The sequence below is a fragment of the Neofelis nebulosa genome, chromosome 14, assembly GCF_028018385.1.
Source record: "Neofelis nebulosa isolate mNeoNeb1 chromosome 14, mNeoNeb1.pri, whole genome shotgun sequence".
Taxonomy (NCBI): domain Eukaryota; kingdom Metazoa; phylum Chordata; class Mammalia; order Carnivora; family Felidae; genus Neofelis; species Neofelis nebulosa.
In genome coordinates this window covers 18,510,574-18,523,504 of record NC_080795.1, presented here as the reverse complement: position 1 = coordinate 18,523,504, position 12,931 = coordinate 18,510,574, and the positions used below count along the sequence as shown (strand labels likewise).

Genomic DNA, 12,931 nt, shown 5'->3' with positions numbered 1-12,931 from the left:
ATAAGAATATAAATCCCAATTCCAGTAACAAATGATTTCTTATTTATACTAAATACCATCCCTACCTCAGGAAAAAAGAAAATTAAGACAGAATGAAGACATTTAAAAATGTAAACAAGGAAACATCACTTTGATTTTTGCACAGGAACCTGTACAATATTACGAAAGTGGCTATATTGATAGCAATTGTACAAAAGGTACACGACGCTTCGCCTTAGACTATTTCATACAGTAGCCCAAGAAAGCCACACAAGGAAGTTATCTCATGAAAGGGTAACTGCAGATGTTATCCTCATTTGCATATTAACTAGTCTTCCAAATAAGCTCCCAAAATTAATATTGATGGATGCATTCCTATTTAACCAAAATCTTAACCTTTTATTTCCTGACTTGTTTGTGATTATCATCTTTATTAATGTATACAAGAAGAATTTAATGTAAATTTGAGCTAAGTATAATAGCTAGGGGCATTTAGTCCATCCTCTTACACAGTCTCACAGGATATATTGTACCAGCTCTGAAGAACTCATGGGAACTAATGTGTAAAGTAAAATAGAAAGTGGATATATTATTCTTGATAATAAAAATAACTGATGTACACACTGAATGTTCCCATAAGTATGGCCAACGCAATCTTCCTTTGTAAATGTACCTATTTGGAAAGCTGTATCATAATCAGAAAGAATCTTTACAAAGTAACAAACTCACAACCAGACAATAACAGAGGAAAGGACATGATTTTTGCCCACCACTCCTAGTTTTACCACTGAGGAAACCCCTGCCTTTTCCCTGTTTCTGTCCTCCTGTGAACTGTCTGCATGTTATTTGAATTGTCCCATCAAATTCTTGTTCGTTTATATCTTTTGTCTTGTCAATGCCACAAAGACTTTCCAATGAAGTCGTGCTCCCCAGTTGAGAGAAACTGTCTCTAGTCCTGTGAACAGCAGAGTGAACTGAATAGCAGGGCCATGGTAGCTAATGAGCCAAACATTCTCATAGGTTAGGTTTTGGAGAGGCTGAGTACTCCCTGTCAGCAGCTGTACCTTTGATTTCTAATAAAAAGCTAATTTTACAGCAGGAAGCTCTCTCAGATGGTAGCATCAGACAAGTCAGAGGCATGCCTGGACTATTAGAGTAGGATGAAGGAAAGCTTTCAACAGCGCCTATAGGTGGGATTGGAATTGCTCATTTATGTACCAAGAGAATAGGAGGAGCATGGGAAGGAAGGGAGGGAGGAAGGAGGGAAGGGAAGGAAGGAGGAAAGGAGGGAGGGTGGGAGGGAAATTTTGGTAACTAGTATTAGAGCAGTTTGTAAGCAATGAGCTAGCACAATCTATCTACCACCTGGACAAGACCATCCACAGTCCATTTGTCGTTCTGTGTGCTGCCCTCGCTCTCTCTTCTCTGCTTTCGGTACTAACAAATCACACTTTTGAATGACTCCTTTGATTTTATAGCCATGTTCATGCCTTCAAACCACCGTAGAAAAGGATAGTAGTATTTAATTTAAACAGAGTATTAACAGACAATATATGTAAAACTCCCAGCATGATGCCTAGCACATAAAAGGACTCAATAAAGGCTGGGACAATTATCATTGCTAGCTTTAAAGGTGATACTCTTCTGCAAGGGGACTTCACTGATTTCTGATCTCTGCTGTGGCTTACTCTATGTTGGATTTTTATGGTTTAACTTTTTGAAGACAATGTTATTTCTCTTATTCTCAGGTTAATGAGGGTGGACACATCTTGTTGCCTCAGAGAACACTGACCCTTGCTGACAAAAATGGCTGTCCAGCCTATTCTTAAACACTTCTTATAAAATGAAGTTCATTCCCTCAGAAGATAGGCAATTTATTGATTGAGTCCCTCTAATTATTAGAAATATTTTTCTTATTGTAGAGCCAAACTCTAACCCTCTTTCTACTCACTGACTCTACTTTTGCTTCCTGGGAGTAGAGGGACACCCTCTTCATCATGATAGACCTGGCCCACCAATATCTGAACATAGCTAATATGTCCCTTCTGCCTTCCAAACTATAGAACATCATTGCTTTTGACCATTCATCCTATGGCTTGGTTTCAGAAACCTGCAAGATCCTGGAAGATCTTCTCTGGACCTTCTCCAGTTTGTCAGGTTCTCTCTTAATATGTAACATCTCCAGAAGTGAACACAACCATTCAGATATGAGCAGGCAAATAAATCATATAGATGCCAAAAGATCGTATTAGCACATTTATGGCAATCCCATCTTACAACTAATTCCAAGTGCCCCTATAGTACAAGCACCTATATCATTTTCCTCTATCCTCTACTTAAATAGTCTGACTTTTGAATCATTTAATCCAGATAGGTATCATAGCAAACTCCCAAACCTGTCGCTAATATACAAATACATTACGTATAAGTCATTACCATAAGTTCCCATTACCTCATAGCTCCTGATCAAATTTCAGAATAAGATTTAACTTCTTTGAGGTCAACACTTTTCTTTTTATTTTTTTAATTTTTTTTAACATTTATTTATTTTTGAGAGACAGAGAGAGACAAAGCATGAGCAGGGAAGGGCGGAGAGAGGGAGACACAGAATCTGAAGCAGGCTCCAGGCTCCGAGCGGTCAGCACAGAGCCCGACATGGGGCTAGAACTCACAAATCACAAGATCATGACCTAGGCTGAAGTCAGATGTTCAACCAACTGAGCCACCCACACCCCCCTGAGGTCAACACTTTTCATAAATAACCCAAAGTATCCGTTTAATTACCTATTAATGACATTTTATGGGGTAATGACATCAAGCCCAACCATCTTGTTATGCTCCAAAGTCCATCTCACAATATAAATATAATATCACTCATATTCTATTTTACTAAATCATATTGGGATGAGATGTCTTTAATATTTAATAGCAAGTTTTAAGAATCAGTGCAGGGGCGGGGCGCCTGGGTGGCTCAGTCAGCTAAGCATCCAACTTTCGCTCAGGTCATGATCTCGCAGTTTGTGGGTTTGAGCCCCACATCGGGCTCTGTCCTGACATCTCAGAGCCTGGATCCTGCTTCAGATCCTGTGTCTCCCTTCTCTCTCTGCCCCTCCTCCACTTATGCTCTCTCTCTCTCTCTCTCTCAAAACTAAATAAACATTAAAAAAGAATTAGTACAGTATCTGCCTTTACCATCTTCTATCATAGTAATCTACTATCATCACATGAAATCTCTTCAGTGAATAATTACTTAATTCCCAGAGAATTGCTTATGTACTTAAAGGAATCTATGTCAAATGTATACATTTGTCTAACAAACTCATTCTAAAAGAAAGGTTTATAGGGGCGCCTGGGTGGCGCAGTCGGTTAAGCGTCCGACTTCAGCCAGGTCACGATCTCGCGGTCCGTGAGTTCGAGCCCCGCGTCAGGCTCTGGGCTGATGGCTCGGACCCTGGAGCCTGTTTCCGATTCTGTGTCTCCCTCTCTCTCTGCCCCTCCCCCGTTCATGCTCTGTCTCTGTCTGTCCCAAAAATAAATAAAAAACGTTGAAAAAAAAAATTTAAAAAAAAAAAAAGAAAGGTTTATAGCATTTCTCTTTATACCATCTGTATCTCTTAGATAATAATAATAATAAAAAAAAATACCTGATGCTCTTGATTTACCATGATTGAATCTGTGCATTATTTCTTTTTTTTTTTTAATCTTTTAATGTTTTATTTTATATTTGAGAGAGTAGGAGACAAAGACAGAGAGCAAGCAGGGGAGGTGCAGAGAGATGGAGACAGAATCCGAAGCAGGCTCCAGGCTCTGAGCTATCAGCACAGAGACTGATGTGGGGTTCAAACTCATGAGCAGTGAGATCATAATCTGAGCCAAAGTCAGATGCTTAACTGAGCCAATTAGGCGCTCCATATCTGTGTATTATTTCTGTGACTATAGCAGCTAGAAATCATTAAGAATTTTTCAACTACAGGTACATATGATATTATCAATATTCAAGAAAATTTAGCCAAGTGTGTATATACAGTCTCCTGTATAGTCATGATATGTTTCTCACTTCAAATCCATCCCACCTACAAGTAGACACTTAATATATGTCTCTTTCTAAAATGATGTGGCATTTTCCCCTTCACATACATGATAAATCTGCCTTTCTCTGTACTAAAAAAAAAAAAAAATCTCATGACTTCACCTTTAAAGCAAATGAAATTTATGGTATTTTGAAATTATGTGTAATTTTTTTTTCATTTACCTAGAAATACCAGGAGAGCTTCCGGGGTTAGGGATAAAGAAGCCAAACTACAAAACTCACAGGAGAAATTGAAATAAAGTACGGCTATGAGCATCAGACTGCTAGGTAAGAGTCAAGAGCACAAGAGTCTATCAAAATGACAATGTCAGACAAGTGAACTAGAAAATAAAAAATGTGGAAGCAATAAAACAAGCCAGGCATATCGTCAGAAGAGAGCAAAGCCTCTAGGGCACTGATCTCAAATTTTAGAGTTTGGGGGACACACTTGATGGGCTTCTTAAAATCCTCAGGTTCCCTGGCACTACTCTGAGATTGAACCTGAGTGAATCTGGCGTGGGTCCCAAACCATTCCAACAAATGCTGACGCATGTGGTATTCTCTCAACACTCTAAGCAAAAGTGCTTTGGAGGCTTTGAGTACCTGAGTCCAGGTGCTCAAGTGCACAGTATAGCAAGCCTGCTGACATGGAGATAAAGGTGAGCACAGGTCTCTGCCCAGGTCACAGTTACACCTGTGATGTATTTCATCACTGGTGAATATTCATTATAAACCTGCATAATGTTACATGACCTGTTAGTATTTTATCTTTTATCTAGCATTACTGATGCCAACTTTTAAATCTAGATGTCTATTTTTTGACAAATCCATATTTAGTCATTGAACAGCCATGTACGATAAATGCTTTTCTCTAGATGAATGCTAAAGTCAGGTTTTCAACATTTCTACAACATGCCAGGCAATGTGTTAAACACTTTTCTCCTGGTATCAATCTGTAGCAAGTTGGCTTCTCTGTTCCTAAAGTTTTACAAAGACAGAGAGAGAGAGAGAGAGAGAGAGAGAGAGAGAGAGAGAAGGGGAGAAGGGGAGGAAGGGAGGAAGGGAGGAGAGGAGGAAGGGACGAAAGGAGGAAGGAATGAACGGGGAGGGAGGGTGGGAAAGATGTACACTTAATTAAATCAGCTTTGTACACTGTTTCATAGGTCATCATATAGATGTTTGAAGGCAGAAAATTATTTTATTGTGAAAAAAAGCTGAAAAAGTCTAACTATAGAAATACTGTTACAAAGACTGAATTTCATGTGACTGTGAAAAAGTACCGCCCATGAAAATAAGCTACTTTAACAGTACAGTGCTATATCACAGTCATAAACTAATATTTGAGAGGTAAGGTGTAAAAGAATTATTTTTAAAAAGTAAGAGGGCTTGCATAAATCATTAATTTGAACTACTTTAAAGCCATTACACATATTATAATATGTATATGTACAAATTAATGCAGATACTTTTAAATAATGTGTTCACCCATACTATTCAGAGTTCTGTTGTCTTAGCAATCCCTTAAAAAAAGCTAACCAAAATAATGTACTTTTATCATCTAGATGATTTATCGTTTTTATGTGCATTTCCACTTAGGAAGCTACATTTGTCATGTAAAATCATGCTTTCGATGAATTGTGTCTATAGAATTAAATACAGCAAAACGCTAGCAATGAAGTTACATGGATGGTTCTAACCCTGACTGCTTTTATTAGATCAGGAAAGGAAAGGTGGCTGACGGTTCAAGGTGAGAAGTAACCATAAGTGAATACCTGTGACCAGGGGTGGGAGTCTACTCATCTCGTCCTTCTCATTCCAAAAGCTTCTCTTTCTACTCCAACCTGTGGTAACTTACCTCATCCTTTGTCCTTCACCATGGCCCCCAACAGTGCAAAAGTGAAATACAGTGAGGGAAGCCCACCCGCATCTGCCCTTAGACAAAAGAAACAGAACCTGCACTATGGAAACCCCTTCACAAAGACTGAATTTCAAACAACTCTACAGTGCTCAACTCTAATATGAGGAAGTAAAAACTCCCCCATGGTATACATTTGAGAACCATAAGCCAAAACTGGATGCTAAAGAGGATAAGAGATCATCAAAGAAGCATAAAAATGAAACAAATAACAGAACCGGATCAGAATCACTGCCACTATCCAAAAGGGCCAGAAGTATTAAAAAATAGTGAGAAGCCACTGATAATGAATACATAACTATCATATAATTATATCTGCATTTAATTACCACCCAACCCACTATGGCCCTAGATGCTGTAAACTCAGACCTTGAGACATGACCTCTGTTCCCAAGAAGCCCATATACTAGTGGAAGAAACAGATATGCAAACACAGAATTAAATGCAGTGTGATCACTGCAATCACCACACATTAATAAAATGCGAGTTGGTGTGAGTTAACAGTGATGATTATCAGGGAGAGCTGTATGTTTATGATTATGTATGTTTATAATTAATTTTATAGTTCATTCCATGTTGTGGTTTTAGGCTTCAATCATTCTTCACTGTCAACTTGATGGAGCACACTATTTAAATACCACTTTCCAATATGGTGAAGAGATCAGTCTGAAACAGAGCAAACAATGACCTAAGTCATTACGAGCAGGACCTGGAGGCAATCTGTGTCCGCAACATTGCTCACCAATGGCTCCCCTTCTCAATGTGTGTGCCTCATGGTACAAGAACCAGCAAGAAAATAATAACAATTCAGAATCTAATGTGTTAAAAGTTGAATAATTTTGATTCTACAATTTGAGGTATATAATCAGCTGTCAATTAGATAGCCAGCATACATGAAAAACTATTAAATGTCAAAGCACCATTAAAGAATTTGATGTGTAAATAGGATGAATTTTCATAGGTGGGCACTTGTTAGATGCCAAAGTATGCTTTCAGAAAATGACAAGAGCCAGAAAAGACAGAAGCATGTACATTTATTTTATGGCTCCTTTTCTAATTGCTAGTGTTTCTTCAAACGTTAAAATCATGACTTATGAAACACTGCAATAATAAAACAATCCCTATCCTCTGAATAAACGCAATAAAAATATCATCACTAAACCATATCTGGACCGTTTGAAAGCATAAATCTTTTCATGTTAACAAGTTCTCTTAATATGTTATATAAGGGTTCATTACTGATTCTTTGCAGCAATGAGGTGGCAAAAACCATTATAAAATGAAACTATTCATAATTATCTGACCCAATCATCGGCTCTCCCTGCTTAACACCAGAGTCTACCTCATTCATCATGTCAACTAAATGTTGAATGTCAGTATCAGAAAAACACAGACTGCAGAGAGAAGGGCATAAACTTAGCAAAGATGAAAGATGACAGGAGGGCTTGAAACTTCCCCAATCATATGCAAAGCACTGACAGATGATAATTTAGCAGAGCTAGACCCATTCATGGTGGAAGAAAAGAAAAGTGACAAGAATGACAACTAGATGGGTGTTTCAAAAGAGAATGGTTTCAACATCAAAGGAGTGTCTTGAGAAAATTAATGAAGCATTTGAATATTCTTTCAAAAACTCTTTTAAAAATACTAGAAAAGTTAAACATTAAGTGAAGACTATCACATCATGTAATCACATAATGTCGTAAGATGTATTCCCCCACCCCTCAAGAGTCAGCATCTGATTCACTCTTTCTGAGATACAGTTTATTAACAGAAGTTATTAGCCAAATTATGTCATATATATTAGATAAAACAAATTAATAACATAAACTTTCATTTAACCAAAATGAAGTCCCAATCAGACGTCCCCCCCACTCCCACTTAGGAAATTCTGCTCCCTTTTCTACGTAGATTCACTTTCAATGGTCTTTTTCCCAAACCACTTATCCTTAAGAATCAAGTCTGCTTCAAGACAGTAGACAAATGTGTATCTATGAAATCACCTTACAGAGAAGATGAAAGAAACAGGTCTCATCACAACCTCTGTTAGACTCACACTCATAAAATAAGAGAACATGACTTGAAGTCAATACACTGTCAGACACAAACTTAGTCAAACGTAAAGCAGCAACAGGTGATTTTAAAATGGTCTTGTACCATTATATTTCTCTATGTAAAAAGGTAATCAAGAGGTGTCAAATTTCTATTCTGATTGTTTTTACTTCCTAAAACACAATAATTATTTTGATCTTATTTTTCCCAACACCTTCATATATTAATAATTCTCCCCCTTATCTTTTAATATATATTTTTTTCAGATTTAAGAGATCTATCCCAAACAGGCCTATGAAGAATGTAAAGCTAAACTACCAAATGACATAATGCTGATTGATACTCCCTTGTTGACAAAGTCCATTTTGACTCCAAAGATTACAGTGATCATTACACTATCAATCAGTCAAAAAGCCCACCAACATCAAGAACGGTTCTGTTCTATGGAATGAATCAGTGGCTCTGCTTAAACAGCTAATAAACTTCCTTCCCAACCACACTGATCACTGTCCTACAATTACTTCCAGTAGAATATCCTGTGGAATGTTTTGAATGTAAGATAAGACATAAAACTGAGATATAATAAATTATGCTAATAAAAGGTAATTAAATATGAACAATTAACCCACAGATCTTCTGTGGTGTCTGTCACTACATAAATGCTGACAAAAACCTAATTTTTATAATCAATTTACTTAAAAAAAATTTTAATGTTTATTTTTGACAGAAAGAGAGATTTGTGTGTATGTGTGTGTGTGAGAGAGAGAAAGAGAGCAGGGTTGGGGCAAAGAGACAGGGAGACAGAAAATCCAAAGCGGGCTCTGCACTGACAGCAGCAAGCCAGATGTGGGGCTCAAATTTACGAAACCAGGAGATCATGACCTGAGCTGAAGTTGGATGCTCAGCAAACTGAGCCACCCAGGTGCCCCATACAATCAATTTATTTTTAAAGGGCAAGCAACCAACTTAATCTAGATAATAATTTTAATTTTTAAAACAAATTTTGTGTAATGTTTATTTAATTATTTTGAGAGAGAGAGAGAGAGCATGAGCTGGGAAGAGACGGAGAAAGAAGGAGAGAGAGAATCCCAAACAGGCTCCACACTGTCAGCACAGAGCCCAACATGGGGCTCAATCCCATGAACTGTGAGATCATGACCTGAGCTACAATCAGGAGTCCGATGCTTAACCAACTGAGCCACCCAGGTGCCCCACAAATTAGCTACATTTTTATCTGATGGGTATAAATAATATTACATGGTGCCAAGGAATATAGGCTTTAGAACCAGTCTGTTTATTTTCGTACTAAACTTTGCCATCCGTTAGTCATAAGAACTTGAGTAAGTTATATAGCCTCATTTTGAAAATCTGTGTAATGGGGATTATAATACCTCAGCAAACTATTTAAGACTCACCAAGATTGCATACAATGGAAGATCAGCATTTCCTCAAAAGTAAAGTGGGTGACTGGCAATCAAGGACCTCTGTCCTCCCCTAAGCAAATTTAGCCAGGCAAGTTAGAGGAATCCTAGATCTTGATCTTGAATCTTGAGTGACATAATATAAGGGTGGAAAAAATTATTAGAGCCTATCCATTTTAGCTAAGGCATTGAAGGTCCTGCCTGACAGCTTTGGCTGCCTAGACACCCTTGAGAATATAGCTTTTCTTTTGATCCTGTGAATGACCCCATATCCTTTAAATTAATTTTTCTTTTAGTTTCTGTTGCTTGGAACTATCTAACCTTAACTGGAGTGATATAACACCTTCAGTAGACAGGTGCATATATTAGACAAACGGGAATTTCTCAAGGGTAAAACCCTACCACTGAACCAGAGCTTTAAAATACTACTTATTTGCATAGCATTTTACAGTAGTCAAAGCACTTCCACTTATTTCATTTGACTCTTGCACTAACCCACACGGCACTAACCTCTCTCATGAGAGGTTTGATGCATTATCCCCAAACCAAGGGTTAGAGTCCAGTCTAACAGTGAACAACAACCAGGTCTTTTCACTCTGTCATCTGATTTGGGAGTCATAAATTTCAATCACTTATTTGCCTAACATAAAGGAATGTAATGATAATTTATAATGCAAAATACTAGATAGGCAAGATACCTGACAGATTTCACTATAAAAAGTCTTCATTTGATTAATGGGAAAATAAGACCCTGGAAAATTAAGTGGCTTATTTGAAATAAATAATCCACCTCAAGTGGAAATAGTGCAAACTCACGGTGTATCAGACTCGGAGCCCATTCAAGAAATTTTGGTCACTGGAGAAAGAGTGGCATCTCTAAGGTGGTCCTAAAAGACCTGAGGAAGCTCAGGGAAGGAGCTGGACAGGTTTCCCAACTTCAGCTCAAGGCTCCTCACCTCAAAAGCTCTTTAAGGATCTCTGTGTTCTCTAGCTGACATGCCACCTGACATCTGCCCTTGGCCCTGTCCTAACCCCGCTAGAGCCACTCGAAACAAACACAAAGCTGTCTGCAAGCTGAGCAGTAATCCTTGTTTGCAATTCAGAGAAAGCTCTTTAACCATTCCCCTTCCCTCCCAGAACCTGCATTCATCCTGCACAATTGTGTCCCTTTGTCCTGTGTTACCTTGGGAATCCTACCCGCAGTTTCTCCTAAACTTCCCGGAAGGAACCAGACTTGAGTACTATGACACCTTTCCCACTCTCTCCGAGGTGGTGGACTGAGATGGGGAATCAGGTTCTGATCACAAGTTGCCAACCAGTTGGCTGTGCCTTCCTCCAACGTGCATTCCCTCAAGACCCCAACACCTCCCAAAGCACCTATGGCTGTGTCTTACGCAATCATTTTCAAATCCTGCTCCGGTAGAATTTATGTTGCTGCCCTCTTAGGGACCCAACATTCGTATTATCTCCTCTGTGCATGCTGGAACTGTAGTCATTTCTGATTTCCTGCAGCCTGTTTTCTGTCCTGATGCCCCATTTCCTTCTTACACTCCAACTGTTTGTTATAAATATAGCAAGGCTGGTGACACTGAGGCACCCACTGCTATGGGCTGTATATGACACATTATGGTCCACACATATTCTTCCTTTGAGCAACTTGCATGTTCAGTGCAAGAAATATCAATGCTTTTTCAGGAATCTCTTATTCCTGCAGTAGACTCAATTTTTAGGATATACATGAGGAGAGAAAAAATGACAGATTCCATTTCCCTAGAGTACCAAGAAGAATCTGTGAAGTTTTGTTTTGGTAAAAGGCCTGGCAGATAGCAATGAGAAACCCTCCAATTCAAAGCAAGTTCAGTTTTTCTTCCAATGCTCAATTGACAACAGAATGACAAAAGTAAACTTCAGTCCATTTTTCTCATCCCAGCAGGACAACCGCTCCCCAGGAAAGGAATTATCATCATGAATCAACACTAAAACACACAACCATTTTAATTGACTGAAATAAGTAGCATTCATGCTGACACGGGAGGTCACCCTGGACACTTGAAATGAAAGAATATAGATGAGGAGAAAGACTAAATCTCAGCTAGCATTTGAAAAGTTTCATGGTGAAAAGTGGGTAAATAAGAGAATTCCCAGAGGTCACTGTTTGAGGCTTCCTTGCAAATCTGAATAGACAATTTTAGATCTAAACAGAAATCAACATATTGAAGATATGAAACAAACCAGTCAATTATAAAGCCTTAAAGATAAAAAGCAATGTACTGAAATTTGTGTAATATAGTATTTGACTGGAAACATTTTAAATCTTCTTTATGCTTTTAAAAATTATACTAATTGCTTACTTTATAATAACAAATTATCCTAGTTGAAAGAAAGCTCATGTTCATCTCAATTAAGGCAATTTAAAGACAAAATTTTAGTTTATTCTTTATACGGCACTAAAATAATATGGGGCTCCAACCCCATGAAATGATGGGGATTCAAAGTTACTATAGACGAAAACGTATTACAGATTCTGAATATCACTCTTTTGCCTTTTTATCATCTAAAAAAATCTTTCTTTAATTAATCATAAATCTGTAAAACTTTTTGTCTTCAGTGGACCTGAAAAATCACATAATAGTTCTTTCATTTTAGAAATGAGGAAATTCAAGTTTAGAGAGATTAAGTGGGCTTACAATGAAATCCATCACCATACACCTAATTTAGAATCTGAAAATAACAGTATCACAGAACACGTATGGAGCGGAACCCCCTTCTTAACTCTCTCCAGGATTCAAGCTATGTACTTGTTGACCAAAGGCAGTCAGGAAAAAGGATAATCGAGATGCACAAATACTGAAATACCAAAGCTTATAACCCACACAGTGTTGGGTGGCTCTATCACAAAGCTTTCAGGCTGTCACTAAGTCAATTAACTGCCGCTTTATGGATATTTAAAAATAATAATGACAGCACTTTTCAGAAATGGTTACAGCCCTCTGGCATTATCTGTGAAAATGACCATTTATGGTTCAATCCAATGTCAACAATTCTATTCACAGTATTAAGACATAACAAAACTATTTTAAGCTCCATTGTTGAGTAGAGTGAATGTACCTCCCAGCCTTCAATGTGAGACTGCCACTCCTCCAAAACTTCTAACTTCTCCATCTGCCTCTTGGCCTCGTTTATGTTGGAACAGACGGCTTTCATGGCTTGGAGGGCTTCCATTACTGCTGCGTAGTCACTGTGTTTCCTTGGAGTCCGCTTCAGCAACTCCTGTTTATACACAAAAAACAAATCGCCCTTTGATCTTCTGCTTTCTGGTACAGCAGGTTCAGACTGACCAGGAAATGAAAACTGCAAAGATCGTGAGAGCCACTTTCAGAAGTGACATCACAAACTCCACTAGGATTAAGATCAAAAATAAAAGGTTGAATCAATGAATGTGCATTACCCCTAATACACATTTGGCAGTGATTTTAATTTTTTCCTTAAAGTTAT

The 12,931-nt window shown here is 38.1% G+C and overlaps 1 protein-coding gene across 5 annotated transcripts in view; it reads right to left on the bottom strand.

The window, feature by feature from the left end:
• Positions 1-12,931, bottom strand: part of PREX2 (phosphatidylinositol-3,4,5-trisphosphate dependent Rac exchange factor 2) — a 297,237-nt gene that overhangs the window by 198,192 nt on the left and 86,114 nt on the right. For all 5 annotated transcript variants that reach the window (XR_009253713.1, XR_009253712.1, XR_009253711.1 and 2 more), the window contains exon 6: positions 12,545-12,706. Coding sequence is in view for 2 of the 5 variants with exons in the window: in XM_058699768.1 (XP_058555751.1) it covers positions 12,545-12,706 (162 nt within the window). In the remaining 3 variants the exon portion in view is untranslated. The remainder of the gene's footprint in view (positions 1-12,544; positions 12,707-12,931) is intronic.